Below are 18,837 nucleotides of genomic sequence, written 5' to 3'. Positions count from 1 at the left end.
GATATGAATCGACTTAAAGCGGCGAAGCAACTAGTAAGCTTCTGGACGTCGTGCACTCGCACAGGACTTCTCATTCGGAGTATAGTACCGACTTTTTCTGGATTGGCGTCGATTCCGCGTTCGGAAACGAGAAAACCGAGTAATTTTCCGCCACGAACTCCGAATGTGCACTTTGATGGATTAACCTTGATATCATACCTCCTGAGGTTGGCAAAGGTTTCAGCAAGGTCAGTCAGCAGGTCGGAACCCTTCCGTGACTTGACCACAATATCATCCATGTATGCTTCCACATTTCGACTGATTTGAGTGAGCAAACACTTCTGAATCATCCTCATGAATGTGGCTCCGGCATTCTTGTGGCCAAACGGCATGGTAACATAACAGAAGCACCCGAATGGAGTGATGAAAGCTGTCTTGATCTCGTCAGGTCCATACAGACGGATCTGATGGTACCCAGAATAGGCATCTAAAAAAGACAGTCGCTCACATCCCGCAGTCGAGTCGACTATCTGGTCGATGCGGGGGAGAGGAAAATGATCTTTCGGGCAGGCCCGATTGATATGTTTAAAATCAATGCACATGTGAAGTGACTTGTCCTTCTTGGGGACCATGACAACATTGCCGAGCCACTCAGAGTGTTAGATCTCTCGGATGAACTCCGCTGCTAAGAGCCGAGCCACCTCCTCGCCAATAGACTTTCTCTTCTGGACGGCGGACCGTCAGAGATGTTCTTTGACAGGTTTTATTTTTGAGTCAACTCGTAGGCGATGCTCAGCCAGCTCCCTGGGAACACCTGGCATGTCAAAAGGCTTCCATGCGAAAATGTCCCAGTTCTCACGGAGGAACTGGATGAGCGCTTCTTCCTATTTGGAGTCGAGTGTTGTTGAGATATGAGTTGGAGCAGCGCTGGGATCGGTCGGCTGGATGTGAGCTGTCTTCGTTTCGCCAGACGACTGAAAAGCTGATTCTGTAGCGGGCTTCTTGGCTCGCAACAAATCACTCGGGTCTGCAGTCTTCTGGTATTCCTGCAGCTCTACCACTGCCATCTGAGCATCAGCGATCTTTGAACCTTTCTGAAAACACTCTTCTGCTTTCTTCCGATTGCCCGTAACAGTGATCACACCTTTGGGACCAGGCATCTTCAATTTGAGATACACATAACATGGTCGAGCCATGAAGCGTGCATAAGCCGGCCTGCCCAAAATAGCGTGATACGCACTCTGGAAATCTACAACATCGAACGTCAACTTTTCTTTGCGGTAATTCTTGGAATCACCGAAAACCACATCAAGAGCAATCTGGCCGAGTGACTCAGCCTTCTTTCCAGGAATGACTCCATGGAAACTCATGTTGCTGGTACTGAGTCTGGACATCGGAATTCCCATCCCTTTCAACGTCTCAGCATATAGTATGTTCAAACCACTGCCACCATCCATCAAGACTTTGGTTAGTCGAGTGCCTTCAACAACTGGGTCGACCACCAAAGCTTGCCTCCCAGGGGTGGCAATGTGCGTTGGATGATCGGACTGGTCGAATGTGATGGCAGTCTAAGACCACTTCAGATAACTGGGTGTCGCCGGAGCAACCATATTCACCTCTCGGTTGATAACTTTCAGTCGGCTTTTGCTTTCAACATCAGCAAAAATCATCAGGGTGGAATTGACCTGGGGGTATCCATCGTCACTATCTTCCTTGTCCTCAACTTTGTCCGACTCCTTTTCCTTATCTTTGGGCTGCTTGCCCTGGAACTGCTGGATCAAGAGTCGACACTGTCGAGTGGTATGTTTCGGGTAAATGAAATTGCCCTCTTCATCTTTCTTGGTGTGGATGTGAAATGGTAAATCCAACACATCATTTCCGTCCTGGTCCTTAACCTTCTTGGGGTTCCAAGGTCCTTTGGGTTTCCCCTTAAACTTTCCTTGAGTTACGGCCAAGGCTTCTCCAGGAGCAGCTGGCTCGGCTTTCCGCTTCTGTTTCCGATTGGAATTTCCTCCGGTTTCTTGAGCGACTGACTTGAGCTTGCCACTCCTCAGTCGATCCTCATCTTCACCATTAGCGTACTTCGTGGCAATCTCCATCATCCGATTCAGAGACATATCTCCAATTTGACCGAATTTCAGATTCAGTTCTCTGTACTTGACGCCTTCTTTGAAGGCACAGACTGCTTGGTGGTCAGGCACATTCTCTACCATGTGATGTAACGTGATCCATCTCTGGATGTAATCCCTCAAAGTTTCATTCGGCTCCTGCACGCAAGACCGCAGTTCCGTCAGCCCTGCCGGTCGCTTGCATGTTCCTTCAAATGTGGTGGCAAACACTCGGGTGAGATCTTCCCAAGTGTAAATGCTGCTGGGCGCTAACTGGTTCAGCCACGCTCTGGCCGAGCCCTCCAACATGAGAGGCAGGTGCTTCATGGCCACTTCATCATTTCCGCCGCTAATCTGGACGGCCACTCGGTAGTCTTCAAGCCAAGTATCGGGCTTGGACTCACCAGTGAACTTACTGACTCCAGTCGCCAACCTGAAGTTGGGAGGAATCCTCTGTTGGAAAAGGCAGTGCCTAGGAGGCGCTTAGGCACGCCTAGGTGCTAGGCAATGGCCAAACGCCTCGCCTAGGGCATAAATGGATGTCTAGGCAGGGCAAGCAAGGAATTGCCTACCCAAGCAAGAAATCATGCCACATACTGCACTGATATGCCAAACGGGTTATATTCCAATGGCAGTAGATGGTAATTAACTTATTTATATGGCCTAAACTAATATCAACACCCATATAATAATCACAAATACACTATGAGTAAAAAATATATTACCGCCTAGGCCGCGCCTAGGACGCTTAGGCACCGCCTAGGCACTAGGAGAAGGCCAATCGCCTCGCTTACGCCTACCGCTTTTTCCAACCTTGGAGGAATCACAGCGGCCCTGATGGCTCTACTAAAGCACTCTGGCCCCGAAACATGTACTCTGCTGCTGATAGGTGCATCTCTGCCGTGACCTTCTCGGTGAGCTCTGTTCCTATCGACCAAACCTTGAACGAGAATGGATCTCGCATCAAAGCCTGGCTCCCTGGGGTCGACTAGAATCCTTCGCCCAACACTATGAGGGCGCCTGTCATCCTGCTGTCGAGGCGCATACGACCCGCTCCTCGGAGGAGGGGTGGGCACTCGACGTCGATCGTCACGATCGAATCGGTGATCATATTGTTCACGGTTCCCGTACTGATTACGTCGGTCCCCACGTCCCTCACGCCTCGGGGGCGATCTTGGGCTATGAGCCGACTGGACTGTGTCTGCAGCAACGGATCTACTATGAATCCTGATCCGCGACTGAGAAACAGCGGAATTCTAGTCTCCTGCTGCCCGGAGTAACGCTCGGATCAGCAGCAAGCCTCTGCCAGCCTCCGACTGGGAAGGCTGAATCGACTCTGCTATACGGGCCGTAGCTGCTAAATTCTATATCGGAGTTCGATATACCTGTGGGGGCGGAAAGAGCTGACGTCGACTGGATTCTGGAACCCGTTGTCACGCACGCTCGTCGAGTGCTCGCTGGAGGTTCTCCAGTCGAGTGCACTCGGCCAAGTTTGCTAGGCGCGCGTCCTCCAAGGCATGAGCCTCGGGGGTTTCTCCAACGATAGGAGTGTGCAGTGCATCCATGTTCTGGCGACGAAGTTCTTCTCTCTGCAGCGACGTGAGAGGCTCAGGGAGATATTCCTCATGGGGACGCGACGGGTCGCCTCCACCTGCGCCTCCGTCGGTGCGGGGAAAACTAGGAGGACTGGGTGGTCCATCGACCATCAGAACCTCCGCCGCCGGATCACTACTGTCGCACTCCGATGCGGTCTCTGCGGAGCCAGTCGACAGATCGAACAGGCCATAGAGGGATTCGTCGGGCTCAATCGCCGCGACTTGAGGGGTGGCCGACTGGCGTGCCACCGCGTGTCTCACCCACCGCTGAAGTCTCGACCGACCGGAACGCTTGCGCCGGCGGGAAACAGGGAGGGAGGACAACACAGGAGCCGACCAGTAGGGGGTCGACGGTTGCCGCAAGAGAACGCCGCGGACGCACGCGCTAAAGTGCGTTGCCCCGCAGACAGGGAGTGCGTCCACGTCGAGCGGAGCCTCCTGAAGCGAAGCGGAGTCGTCGGTGATGAACGTGAGCGCGCCGAGACGGATCTCGCGGCCCTCCACCAAAACTCCGCCAGAAACCATGATGATTTGGATCGGAAAAGATCGCAACTCCTCCAACAAATCGCTAAAACACCTGCCCCACGGTGGGCGCCAACTGTCGTGGTTCTAAGTCTGACAGTAATTTAGGGGGGTAGGTATGGAGAGGCAAGATCTTAGCTATGGAGAAGTTGTAAGCACACGAGGTTTACGCCCTTCTCGGAGGAAGTAATAGCCCTACGTCTCGGAGCCCGGAGGCGGTCGACTGGATTATGTGTGTATGAATTACAGGGGTGCGAACCCTTTACACTGAGGAGGGGGTGGCTTATATAGAGTTCGCCAAACCCCTCCGGCCCTCAGTTGTGCAGGGTTTAAATACATTAAGGTCAGGCGTTACTGGTAACGCCCCTAATAAAGTGCTATGATGACCATAAAAGCTACTTAATAACCGACCGTTAGCATGCGGAGTGCCTTTAGGTCTCCTGCCGTCGAGTGGTTTGGTCTTGGCCGAGTGTCTTCGAGTCTGTCGAGTGGAATACCTCCAAGTCAATTGAAAGGTGATTTCTTCTAGAGATGTCCTTGGGTAGGGCAGTTGGGACAGGTCCAGGACCCTACCCTAGGTATATAGCTTCATCACCGAGCACCTCAGTGGAGAAAGCTAAAACTGACTGTCATGATGAAGCGAGAGCTGGTCGCTGTTCGAGAGGTTTTTTTGAGTCCCTAAAGACTTATGCCGCTTAGGGCGAGGAGTCGGCTCTGTCCGGCCAAGGCATGGATAGCACCCCGAACTCGGTCTTTTGAATACTAGGGGCTTCGCCGAAATTTAAAATTATAGAATTCTATGGCTAAGTGAGAGTGTTCATGCGTTATAGTCCGATTGCCTTGTTCGTTGGGCTGAGCGCCTCCCTCGAAGGACCCAAACATGGGAAAAAGAGCGCTCAGGTTTATCCCCGAACACCCCAGCACTAGCGGCACAGGGGCAGAAGCCGACGACTTGCCATCTCTCAGAATTGATAAACAGCCGCACATAAGGTAATATTTTAAATTCAAACAGCATTGCTCAGCGCATATGAACAAGTTTTCAGCGCACAGGACAAAAACGAGCGAGTTTTACTCAAAAATTATATCCCTAGAACATTCATCCGCCACAAGGCAGGCACCCTTCAGAACATCCTTATAGTAATTTTCGGGCTTGCGATGCTCTTTCCCCGGCGGTGGCCCGTCCTTCACAAGCTTCTCAGCATCCAGCTTGCCCCAGTGCACCTTAGCATGGGCAAGGGCCCTACGGGCACCTTCAATGCAGACAGAGCGCTTGATGACTTCGAGCCTTGGACAGGCCTCCACCAGCCGCCGCACCAGCCCGAAATAGCTCCCAGGAAGAGCCTCTCCAGGCCACAACCGAACTAGGAGGCCCTTCATGGCCTGTTCGGCCACCTTGTGGAGCTCGACCAGTTGCTTCAGCTGGTCGCTCAGGGGCACGGGGTGTCCGGCCTCAGCATACTGAGACCAGAACACCTTCTCTGTCGAGCTGCCCTCCTCGGCTCGATAGAATGCGGCGGCATCGGACACACTCCGGGGAAGATCTGCGAACGCTCCTGGAGAGCTCCGGATTCGGGTAAGTAACAAGTAACTCACGGTTATATGTTTACTTTGCATAAAGAATGCCTTACCCGCCGCTATATTCTTCATCTCATCCAACTCCTGGAGAGTCTTCTGGGATTCGGTCTTGGCAGACTTGGCATCTTCAATAGCCGCCGCGAGCTCGGACGCTCGCGTCTTCGAGTCAAGCTCCAAACTCTCATGTTTCTTCATGAGAACCTGGAGCTCTTGCCGCACCTTGCCAACCTCGGACTCATACTTTTCCCGCTCGATGCGCTCCGCGGCCGCACTCTTCTCGGCCTCGAGCAACGCTTGCTTAAGGGTCGCCACCTCAGACGTGGCCCCTACAATAGCCATGTTAATCCTGTTATTTTTTGCAATTGCACCCTTTTTATATATTTAAACAAGGTACTTCTTACCTTCATTGTCCCCGAGCTGCTTCTTGGCACGCTCGAGCTCTTGCTCGGACCGCTCGAGGTTCTGCTTTAACGTGTCCACTTCCGCAGTCAGTGCGGCGGACGCAAGTAGGGAAGCCTGCATACGCATATTGACTCCTTTTTGTTAGACTCCTGCGAATTTTATTTGATCCTCTATTCGGCTTTTCTTCCCGAACGCCAAACAGAGCATCAGGGGCTACTGTCTATGCGGTAATATTATTTACACATTCTTTACATACCTCAAAGCCTGTTAAAAGGCTAGTACAAGCTTCAGTCAGCCCGCTCTTGACGGACTGAACCTTCTGGACCATCGCACTCATAATAGTGTGGTGCCCCTCGTCGATGGAGGCACCTTCGAGCACCTCCAACAGATTGTCCGGCGCCCCCGGTTGGACGGGGGTCACCGGCACGGTGGGCTTGCTCCTCTTGGAAGGAGGTCGCCCGCCGGACTCTGGAACCTTTGAAGGTTCCGGAGCGGTGTCCGGCCTAGAGCCGGACTTGGAGCCCTGGGGGGTTTCATCCCCTTTACTCCTGGAGTCCGGGAGGTCGCCTTGCGGCACCTCCAGGACCACCTCCTCCCGGCTTGGAACCTGTTGGGACAACACTTCGGTGTCGTCCGTAGGGTGGGGGGAGGAAGCCGTCGGAAGCGAGTTCACATCCGACGAGTCCAGTGAGCCGCTCGACGACGCGTCGAGCCGGTCTTTGGGTGGGCTGCATAAACATATTCGACATGAGGGAAAGTTGTGCAATAAACGAATACTATGAGTTACTTCGGTATCCGGATACTTACGATTTCGCCAGGGGCTTGGCCCTGGGCTGCCACTCCTCTCCGCCGTCATCGGCGTCGGTGGAGTAGTCCGGAGGAAGGGTTTTCCCCTTCTTGGACCCTCCGGCCTCCCCAGAGAGGGCGGCCTTCCTCTTCTTCTCTCCTCCCGCTGGAGGGGAAGAGGTTTCTTCTTCCTCCTCCTCGTCTTCACGGGAGGAATGCGCCTCGGAACCGCCGGATGATGAATCCGACACCTCCTGGCGCCGGGCACTCTTTCGAGTCCCCGTGGCCCTTTTCACGGCCTTCTTCTCCGGCACCACATAGGGTGCCGGAACCAACAGCTTCGCCAAGCAAGCGTCCGCTGGGCCTTCGGGCAAGGGAGCCGGACAGTTGATCTGTCCGGACGTCACCTGCCAATCCTGTCAAAGGTAAGGGAGCTTAGATCCCGCATGGAGTCAAACTATGATAACCTAATATCCTGTAAAAGGAAAAATAACAGCTTACCGAATGAGCATGATGCTGCGTACTGAATCCGCGATCCTCGGTAGCGGATGCGGGGGCCTCGGCGCCCTTGAAAAGCACCCTCCAGGCATCTTCGTACGTCGTGTCGAAGAGCCTGCTTAGAGTTTGGTGTTGCGCCGGGTCGAACTCCCACAGGTTGAAAGCCCGTTGTTGACACGGGAGGATCAGGAGGATGAGCATAACCTGGACTACGTTGACAAGTTTGAGCTTCTTGTCCACCAGGGTTTGGATTCATGTTTGGAGTCCGGTCAGCTCTCCTTTTTTACCCCAAGACAGGCCCGTCTCCTTCCAGGAGGTGAGCCACGTAGGGGTCCAGATCGAAACTCGGGGGGTGCGACCCATTAGGCGTCGCGCGGCTCGGTGATGTAAAACCACCCCGATTGCCACCCCTTCAGGGTCTCCACAAAGGAGCCCTCGAGCCATAGGACGTTGGCCATCTTTCCCACCATGGCACCTCCGCACTCCGCCTGGTTGCCGCGCACCACCTTCAGCTTGACGTTGAAAGTCTTGAGCCATAGGCCAAAATGGGGGCGGATGCGGAGGAAAGCCTCGCACACGACGATAAACGCCGAGATGTTGAGGACGAAGTTCGGGGACAGATCAGGGAAATCCAGACCGTAGTAGAACATGAGCCCCCGGACAAATGGGTGGAGAGGGAAGCCCAGTCCGCGGAGGAAATGGGGGAGGAACACCACCCTCTCATGGGGCCTAGGGGTGGGGATGAGCTGCCCCTTTTCAGGAAGCCGGTGCGCGATGTCGTTAGAAAGGTATCCGGCCTTCCTCAGCTTTTTGATGTGTCCCTCCGTGACGGAGGAGACCATCCACTTGCCTCCCGCTCCGGACATGGACGGAGAAGGTTGAGGTGGGAGTGCGGACTTGGGAACTGGAGCTCGAGTGCGCAAGAATGGATAGGCAAAGGAGGAAGAAGGCGTAGGTGAAAAGGTGGATCCTTATCCCCTAATATGGGTGGACGCAACTACGTGTTCCCACCAGCCTGGTAAAACTCGCTTATCTCCAAGCGCCGTAATCAATGGCGCGGTTGGGTTACCCACACCCGTATTGATGAGAATCCCGGAATAAGGGGACACGATCTCTGCTTTGACAAGACGTGCCAAGGAAACCGCCTCGCATGACGTGCTAAGGTGGGATAATGAAACGACTCGGATAGAGGCTTGGCCGTGGTGTGTCATGCTATGGAATACGTCAGCAGATTAGATTTGTGCAAATATTATTCTCTCTATGGCAATATGTGGAAACTTATTTTGCAGAGCCGGACACTATCTTTGTGTTCAAAATCTTCTATGAAGTACTTGGAGGAGGAACCCGCCTTGCAATGCCGAAGAAAATCTGCGCGTCGGACTCGTCGTCATTGAAGCCTGGCTCAGGGGCTACTGAGGGAGTCCTGGATAAGGGGGTGTTCGGATAGCCGGACTATACCTTCAGCCGGACTCCTGGACTATGAAGATACAAGATTGAAGACTTCGTCCCGTGTCCGGAAGGAACTTTCCTTGGCGTGGAAGGCAAGCTTGGCGATACGGATATTCAGATCTCCTACAATTGTAACCGACTTTGTGTAGCCCTAACCCTCTCCGGTGTCTATATAAACCGGAGGGTTTTAGTCCGTAGGACAACGTACACATCAACAATCATACCATAGGCTAGCTTCTAGGGTTTAGCCTCCTCGATCTTGTGGTAGATCTACTCTTGTACTACCCATATCATCAATATTAATCAAGCAGGACATAGGGTTTTACCTCCGTCGAGAGGGCCTGAACCTGGGTAAAACTTCGTGTCCCTTGCCTCCTATTACCATCCGGCCTAGACGCACAGTTCGGGACCCCCTACCCGAGATCCATCGGTTTTGACACCGACACATTGCAACTAATGAGTTAGTTGCAGGATGATGTATTACGGAATGAGTAAAGAGACTTGCCGGTAACGAGATTGAACTAGGTATTGAGATACCGACGATCGAATCTCAGGCAAGTAACATACCGATGACAAAGGGAACAACGTATGTTGTTATGCGGTCTGACCGATAAAGATCTTCGTAGAATATGTGGGAGCCAATATGAGCATCCAGGTTCCGCTATTGGTTATTGACCGGAGACGTGTCTCGGTCATGTCTAGATTGTTCTCGAACCCGTAGGGTCCGCACGCTTAAGGTTTCGATGACAGTTATATTATGAGTTTATGAGTTTTGATGTACCGAAGGAGTTTGGAGTCCCGGATGAGATCGGGGACATGACGAGGAGTCTCGAAATGGTCAAGACGTAAAGATCGATATATTGGACGACTATATTCGGACATCGGAAAGGTTCCGAGTGATTCGGGTATTTTTCGGAGTACCGGAGAGTTACGGGAATACGTATTGAGCCTTATTGGGCCATACGGGAAAGAAGGAAAAGGGCCTCAAGGGTGGCCGCACCCCTCCCCTTGGTCTGGTCTGAATTGGACTAGGGAAGGGGGGCGCCCCCTTCCTTCCTCCTCCTTTTCCCTTCCTCTTTTCCTATTCCATATGGGAGGTGGAATCCTACTAGGACTAGGGAGTCCTAGTAGGACTCCACACTTGGCGCGCCCCCTCCTAGGGCCGGCCTCCTCCACCCTTGCTCCTTTATATACGGGGGCAGGGGGGCACCTCTAGACACACAAGTTGATCTCCAAGATCGTTCTCTTAGCCGTGTGCGGTGCCCCCTTCCACCATATTCCTCGATAATATTGTAGTGGTGCTTAGGCGAAGCCCTGCGACAGTAGAACATCAAGATCGTCACCACGCCGTCGTGCTGACGGAACTCTTCCCCGACACTTTGCTGGATCGGAGTCCGGGGATCTTCATCGAGCTGAACGTGTGCTAGAACTCGGAGGTGCCATAGTTTCGGTGCTTGATTGATCGGGCCGTGAAGACGTACGACTACATCAACCGCGTTGTCATAACGCTTCCGCTGTCGGTCTACAAGGGTACGTAGATTACACTCTCCCCTCTCGTTGTTATGCATCACCATGATCTTGTGTGTGCGTAGGAAATTTTTTGAAATTACTACGTTCCCCAACATTGGCACCTCATATTTGAGTACTCAGAAAGGAGTCTATAATATGAAAACTCTATGGTACAACATCTTGCTAACCTATGGCCGGTGGCATCCAGACATTCTTCTCTTTGTGCAAGATTGTGAATGTGATATTTGTACTTTTTATATCATGCTTGGTTTTGTATTAGAACTGCCTATTTAGTGTGAAAATGCATCATGTACAATGAGAGTTATACACTAGGAGCACTGTATTGAGATGCATTTCCCCCGAAAAATAAGATAACCTCGAGTTCTGCATCTATTGATGCACATCACGAACCAGCCCTTCATTATATTACTTCTCAATAGAACAATACGAAGTGTAATAAATCACTAATAAATAGGTGTTTATATTATTTAATCAGAAAAACCTATTGTAGAAAGTTTCTTAGTAGTTAATTCAATAATCTTTTACTTCGAAGTTATGATTGAGGGGGACTATTGAAATGACATGGCAACTACCTCGCATGTTTAAGTTCACCAGATATCTCTCGATTTTGATAAGTATTGGAGATTAAGGTATCTAAACTGAATAATCAGCGCAAAAAACAGTTAATACTAAAAATAAGATAGTCGAACATGATTGAACCCAAGCCGCTCTTTCGGGTCATACAAATGCCTCACCAGACACGAATCCATTGTTGTATTTTTTTGATAAAAAATACATGACTGAGTTCGGAATGGCTTCATTCTCATTGTTTCCTAGCAACATTCCTCTTAGGCTTGCTTATATTAGGTTTATGTGTGCTAAAAATGTTGACAACCACAGCACTCACAACAGAATTAAATGATCACGTCGTTGGCATGTCATGTTTGATGAAAGCAATGATGATGTCTTGGCCACTACGCACACACAACATTGGTCCCTAGCTGACCTCCTATAAATAACTAGCTTATTACCTATGTAGCGGGATCACAATTAGGTCGCGCGTGTGTGTGTGTGCGCGCGCGCGTGTGCGTGTGCGTGTGCGTGTGCGTGTGCGTGTGCGTGTTGGCTGGACTCTTGTGAGATGTGAGGCATGCATCCAAGCATATCTAGAGCAGGTCGTAGCGGTGGCCGCTGGTTCAGTGTGGTGCTGGAAGCATACGCGACACCGACGGCAAGATGTGGAGCGATTCACGCTAGGTGTCATGCATACGAGCGATGCCCGTGTGTGAGCTAGCGTGCTTCTTTGTTGTGTCATGGTGACCGAGGACTACATTACTGCACCAATTAAGCATATGTGTGTCAATAATCCTGCCAACTAAATATCAATGTGTGTGCAATTAGACTACATTGTCACGTCAATTGCGCATATGTCTGTGCCTGACTTTCAAACAGCGCGATATAGATGGGGAATGAGATCTATTGGAAATTTGGGTTGGAGGCACATATAGAATCCGAGTCCATCAATGATGAATGAAACTAGCGAGCACAAAACAAGCAGTGTCTTTCATTACTTTCTAGGCAAACACATCACGATCTATGTTGCCAAGTCAGTGCGAATTGAGTAAGGATGAGATCCAACCATAGGTTTCCTCAGTCGGTCAAGTGGCATTTAAGAGTCTACTACGCCTTGTGACCATGTCGTCCCGAACAGCCTTTTCTGATTTACTAGTCCATTAAGGCACGCGTTGCCGCGCCCGTCCATTCTAAAAATAATATTAGAAATATCTGAATGATATATGGTAATTTAAAATGAATTATATATTTTAATGGTTCGAGATACATTGCTTCAAGTCCACAGCCATAGAGAAAGAATGTTTGATATTTTGACAGAAGAAAGATTGCATAATTAAGCAAGAACTCTGCTTGAATACGTAACTTCAAGTTCAGTTCTAACACTCTGAAGCAGTAAAACACCAATGATTTTGTGTCTACTTGCATTTGAACACCCAAGGGACGAATATATAGAAATGCGGTCCTTCCTTCTGATAGAACATATCTACAAATTCAAGGTCAGGTTTGATTGACCGATCCACTGAACTAACACTAACACTACATACCCATTTGTCAATATTTTTTACCATTAGCAGGTGGTTTACGGGTACCGTTGTTTTGAATCATGGGTATATACTACTTCAGTTCTCATGAATACGAGGATGTCTTTGAATATGACTCATTGCATCCAATCCAAATAGAATTGGAAATTCAGAATTAAGAAAAGCGCATAATATGCTCACTGCTGAGGCCTGGCAGCAATAGACGGGCAGATAAGAATTGTGTGACCCGTAAGAATCAGTCAAGAAAATACATTCACCCAATCAGAGAGAAAACTCTAGTTTGTATCTCCCCATGGTGTAGTGACCACCTGAAAAACACTCGTCTGACTCAAGTTGAGAGGAAGTACAAGGAAAAAGGGATTTACAGTGCTCGTACCTCATGTGTTTGTTTCCTGAAGTGAGCACACTGGAGAAACTGGATGTCGCTCACCGGAAATACATCGTCGTCGCCAGAGAGATCCCTTTGGAGTTGATTGCAAGAATTGGATCCGAGCCTCAGATGGAAGTAGTGGGAGGGGCTAATTCAAAGGGTTCCAGCGGCGTCTGCACACCATCTATTCTTCATCGCTTCTTTTTCTTCCCCTTCAGCGAGCACCTTAGCATCAAAGGAAGCTACCGGAAAACCATGAGGAGCATCTTCTTCCTGCCGTCGGGGGGTCGATGTTGTTCGAACAGTGATGGAGGATGGGAGGACAAGAGGAAGTAGAGGATGCTATGGTCTGCTGCTATTCAGGGAACGTGTACGGCGGTCGGGTATATGTTTTAGGGAAGGTGTGCGGTGGTGTGAGGAGGCTCGCCGCCGCCATCACCTAGAGAGGCATCCGGCCCTCGCGTGCTCCCTCCCCAGCCTCTGCGCCGACACACCAACCGTCTATTCACGATCGCAGGCTACACAACGTCAGTGCATTAGAGGGCCTCCAAGTCGTTCATCGGAGCAGCAGCCCATTTAGTGTTGGGCCGGCCAGGACGCTTGAGGTGGAGTGGTAAAAGGCTGTCGGGCATGCACAGTGAAACGACAGGACAATCGACAACGTTGAATGGACTAATCAGACGGTTTAGAGAGCCAAATCGCTGTGGAGGGGCCTAGGTGGCTCAGTTTTACTGTTTTTCAATATCCGCAAGGACCAAATTTTTGAAAAGGCATGGTGTAGTTTAGCTACATGAATCACAAAGTAACACATGGTGACATCAAGTTATTATTGATTAATAAACAACTATTAATCATCACACCTCCTAATTTATGCAAACATATATTACTACTATAGTTTCTCAATCCATAGTTGCATTACTGGGTTGCAGCTGGGCGGCAGGAGCCTTTTACTTCGGTTGTGATGACTTCAGAGGTTTGACAGTATGTGTCCTTATCAATGGGTTCACAAAGCCTCAGTGACCATGACGGAGCTTCTGTACAGTACATACATATAGAGAATAGGAAATTGTTGTATGTTGAGCTTGAGCCCTATTTCTATCGGCGCTCCGGTAAATGGAGCCCAACCAGCAGGTACCCTATCGAGTCCATTTTATACCCCATCCGATCCTTTTTACCTATATAAGATTTGTCTAGCTAAAGTCAAACTTGTAAAGTTTGATCATGTTTATATGAATAAATACCAACGTCTGCAACACATCGAATGATTTTGATTTGGTATGGTGATTGTTAATACTTCTTTTCTATAAAGTTGTTCAAATTTAATGATATTTGACTTCAAACAAATCTTATATGCGGAATAAAAAGGATCGGAGAGAGTATTACGTAAAAGAAAATTCAAAATAGCAGCCGACAGCGTGGGGATAGCAGAGCAGAGCCGAGCCATGGTCAGAGCGGAGGAGAAGGAGCGCACTGCCGGATCACTCTACAAGGTCCGAGCCGTTCCCCTGCAACCTCGCCTGCTAGTATATTCCGCTCCCTCTTAGGCCTTGTTCGTTTAATCCTCCTCCCAAGGGGATTGGAGAGGATTGGAGAGGATTTTGGCTTGTAGGGGATCTAATCCCCCTCAAACCCTGCCATTCTCCTTGAAAAACCACCTTAACTGAACAAGGCCTTAATTCATTTTATCCATCCGGAATTGCTCCACACACGACACACTATGGCCGATCTATGCACGACCAGCAATCCAACGGACGTTGCATGGCTATGGACGAGATTCACTGGCTGGATTTCAATGTCGTGCGCCGGTCGTCCAACCTTAGTCGTCCGCCTAGCACTGCTCTTATCCATCATCCTCTGTTTGGTACTCTGCGAGAATTGGCAAGTGTTATATGTTGAGCTCGAGCTCCATTGGTACGAAACAACCCGGTAAATTGAGCCCAAGCAGTATGTACCTCATCCAGAGGCACCATCGCCGGGGCATTATGCTAGTGTTTTTTTAGAGCGTTTTTTGGGGTGCATTGTGCTAGTTACATGCGTACACCTTTTGCTCACGTCGTTGGCTGGACTCTTGTGAGATGTGAGGCATGCATCCAAGCATATCTAGAGCAGGTCGTAGCGGTGGCCGCTGGTTCAGTGTGGTGCTGGAAGCATACGCGACACCGACGGCAAGATGTGGAGCGATTCACGCTAGGTGTCATGCATACGAGCGATGCTCGTGTGTGAGCTAGCGTGCTTCTTTGTTGTGTCATGGCAACCGAACACGATAAATTCTTTGTTGTGTGTGAGCTCAACGGCAATGCAGTATAGCGTCTGCAACTCCACCATGAAAGGCTGGCCAGTGTCGCCGCTTTTTCCGTGCGTTCTTCTCTTCCTGACGTTCTTGTTCGCTTCGTCTGTCGCGGAGCCGGTGGCCATGCGCGCCGATCTTACACACGTGGACAGCGGCCGCGGCTTCACCAAGCACGAGCTCCTCAGCCGGATGGCCGCCCGGTCCAAGGCCCGCATGGCGACCCTACGCTCGTCGGGCAGCGCCCCGGCGGTGACCGTGCCAGTAGCCCGGGGCGGCTTGGACGTGGGTTTTTCCGAGTACCTCGTCCACTTGGGCGTCGGCACGCCGCGCCCGCAGCGCGTGGCGCTGACGCTGGACACCGGCAGCGACCTCGTCTGGACGCAGTGCGCTTGCGCGGCCTGCTTCGACCAGCCGTTCCCGGTCCTCCGCGCCTCCGCCTCCAGCACCTTTCGCCGCGTCCCGTGCTCCGACCCTCTCTGCGGTCACGCCGTGTACCTCCCGGTCTCCGGGTGCGCCGCCAGAGACAGGTCCTGCTTATACGCCTACGGCTACGGCGACAATTCGGTCACCACTGGCAAGGTCGTCGAGGACACTTTCACATTCAATGCTCTCGGGGGCAAGAAGCACGCCGCCGTGGCCGTGCCCAACCTCCGGTTTGGCTGCGGCATGCTCAACGTCGGCCACTTCAAGTCGAACGAGTCCGGCATCGCCGGCTTCGGGCGCGGCCCGTTGTCGCTGCCGTCGCAGCTCAAGGTCGGCAGGTTCTCCTACTGCTTCACGGCCATCATAGAGTCGAGGACCAGCCCGGTGTTCCTTGGCGGCGGGCCGGACAACCTTGAAGCTCATGCCACGGGGCCCATTCAGTCCACCCCGTTCGCCCCAGGCCCTGCGGGTGCGCCTGTGGGTAGCTCGCCATTCTACTACCTTTCCCTCAGAGGAGTCACCGTCGGCAAGACGCGGCTGCCGTTCAACGCGTCGGCGTTCGCGCTCAAGGGCGATGGCTCCGGCGGGACGATCATCGACTCCGGCACGGCCATCACGACCTTCCCGCAGGCCGTGTTCCAGAGCCTCCGTGAAGCGTTCGTGGGGCAAGTACCGCTACCTGTCGCCAACGGCTCCACCGACGCCGACGGCAGGCTGTGCTTCTCCCTCCCGGCGATGAAGAAGGCGCCCGCCGTGCCGAAGCTGATCCTCCACCTGGAGGGTGCAGACTGGGACCTTCCACGGGACAACTACGTGCTGGATAACGACGACGACGGCACCGGCGCGGGCAGGGAGCTGTGCGTGGTGATATCTTCGGCGGGCAAGAGCGACCAGACAACCATCGGCAACTTCCAGCAACAGAACACGCACATCGTCTACGACCTGGAGAGCAACAAGATGGTCTTTGCGCCTGCGCGCTGCGACAAGCTCTGAGTTATACTATAAGTGTGTGACCAGACCATATCGAGCGTGCGCCTGCATGTAATTGTATGCGACCGCAATACATGTATCGTGTTCTGCTGGCGATTCTTCTGGTACTAGCACTAAGTAAAGAACGTGTTCGCTAATCTCAGGTGGGGTCGCTGACAGGGCATTAATTTCTTTTTCCCCGGAAAAACCCGGAGCCCCCGTGCGAGGCGACTAGGGTTTTGAGGGTGGATACGGCGGCGCCCGTTGTGACCGATCAGCGGGGCGAGTGGAAAACTGATCGGAGGATGGCCTCATCCGCCGATCGAGGCAAGGATCAAACGCCTCTGTCGCCGGAGGCGGCTAGGGCGAAGTTAGCGGAAGCCTTGGGAAAATTGGAAATCTCGACAGAGGAGGCCACGCCGCTGGTGCTAGATGATCGGGAAGAGGAAGAGAAGGAGAAGTGGATGGTGGCTGGCAAGGTTCTTCATCGGAATATTATGCACATCCAAACCATCACTAGTGCCCTTCGGCCAGCATGGGGTAACCCAAAAGGTCTCTTTTTCCGACCGGCGGGAGATAATATGTTTGTGGCTGAATTTGCTACAAAGAGAGATAGAGATCGTGTGTGGGAGGGATCCCCATGGCATGTGAGCAAGAACGCTGTGGTTCTGTCTGAGTTTGATGAGTGTATGAAGCCGTCAGAGCTGCGGTTTGATAAGATCCAGATGTGGGTAAGGGTTGTGAACCTTCCTTTTCATCTGAGGGATGACAAGTGGGGAAAAGCAATCGCAGCGCAGATTGATAAGAATGCAAAGTTTGTGCAATTTGATTATGCGGCGGGTTATCTAAGGGCAAGAGTCACCGTTGATGTGGAAAGCCCTTTGAGAAGATGGATTTGGATTGAATCAAAGAGGAGGCAGTGCACAGATAGGTACGACATTGAATATGAAAATGTCCCTCACTTTTGTTTTTCATGTGGCCGCTTAGGCCACTCGGATCTGTATTGCCCAACGCCAGGAACAAGAGATGAGCATGGCGATTTGCCGTTTGGGAAAGGTTTGCGAGCTCCTGAAGAGCGTCGTAAGGCTACATCGTATGACAGTTCGTCGAAGGAGCATCAGGGGACACAAAATAGTAAAAATGATACCCACAACTCGACGACGGCTGCTGATACAGGTGGTGAGGTGAACTCCCCATCCAAGTCGAAGGTCTTCCAGAATAAGAGAAAGGGGGGACCTCAGGGTCCGAAACAGGTTTATCGCAGAGTTGAGCTGCCTCTTCTGACGGACGTCGCACATACAGATGCTATATCAGGCACAAAAGAGGGAGAGGTAGGCGCAGACACAAGTTCAGGACAGGGGGATGAGGAAGTCAGAGAACCTAAGAAGAAGAAACTGACTCCCACGAGCTCAGAAAATTCGGCAGCGGCTGTGAGTCAGCCCTGCCAGGGCAAATGAGTTATCTAAGCTGGAACTGCCGGGGGCTTGGGAACCCCGGGGAAGTTCGAGAGCTTCGCAGTATTGTGAAGCAAGAAGCGCCCGGTCTCCTGTTTGTCATGGAGACAAAGATTGCAGCGGTGAGAGTGGAGAATTTACGGACATCGTTGGGTTTTGAGGGATGTGTTGCTGTTAACAGTGTGGGTCTCAGTGGTGGGATTGGTATGTTCTGGTCTCATGAATTTGACGTAGAGTTAAAGAGTTACAGTGCCGGCCATATTGATGTCATGGTGCGGAGGAAAGGTGATGATGGAAGAAAATGGCGAGTGGCTGGTTTCTATGGAGCTCCAAGGGCTGAAGATAGACATCATAGTTGGAGATTCATGAGAACTTTGTTTGCAATCCAACATGAGGCTTGGATGTGTATTGGTGATTTTAACGAAACTTTGGTAGGATCGGAACACTTTTCACGGTCCTCACGTCCGGAATGGCAAATGCGAGCATTCCGTAAAGTTATGGATGAGTGTTCCCTAGTTGATCTTGGCTACTCTGGAACGACATATACCTGGGATAATAGACAGCCAGGAGGATCAAATGTTAAAGCAAGGCTTGACAAGGCATTTGGGAATGAGGCTTTTATGAACATGTTTGAACATATCAAAGTCCGTCATATTGTTGCTACGGAATCAGACCACTATTTTGTGTGTGCAGAGGTCCGGGAGCGCGCTAGTTCAGGGGGTCCGAGGGGACCTAAGCAATTTCGGTATGAAGATGTCTGGCAAACGCACGTCGACTATGGCAAATTAATTATT

The 18,837-nt window shown here is 51.3% G+C and overlaps 1 protein-coding gene and 1 pseudogene across 1 annotated transcript; both read left to right on the top strand.

The window, feature by feature from the left end:
• The first annotated feature begins 15,179 nt into the window (after nucleotides 1-15,179).
• Nucleotides 15,180-16,747, top strand: LOC147957250 (aspartic proteinase nepenthesin-1 pseudogene; annotated as a pseudogene).
• Nucleotides 16,748-16,842: 95 nt separating this feature from the next.
• LOC147957249 (uncharacterized) lies at nucleotides 16,843-18,046 on the top strand. Its single transcript, XM_087531621.1, has one exon. It carries the CDS (start codon nucleotides 16,895-16,897, stop codon nucleotides 18,044-18,046), a length of 1,152 nt encoding a protein of 383 aa, XP_087387747.1. The 5' UTR covers nucleotides 16,843-16,894.
• Nucleotides 18,047-18,837: the final 791 nt, after the last annotated feature.

Source organism: Triticum urartu, chromosome 7A (assembly GCF_056163025.1).
Source record: "Triticum urartu cultivar PI428250 chromosome 7A, HENAU_Tu73, whole genome shotgun sequence".
Lineage (NCBI taxonomy): Eukaryota > Viridiplantae > Streptophyta > Magnoliopsida > Poales > Poaceae > Triticum > Triticum urartu.
This window is presented reverse-complemented; position numbering and strand designations above follow the sequence as displayed.

Excerpts from the sequence above, each read along its gene's own strand:
- LOC147957249 (XM_087531621.1), top strand. The coding sequence starts at position 16,895 with ATGGCCTCATCCGCCGATCGAGGCAAGGATCAAACGCCTCTGTCGCCG.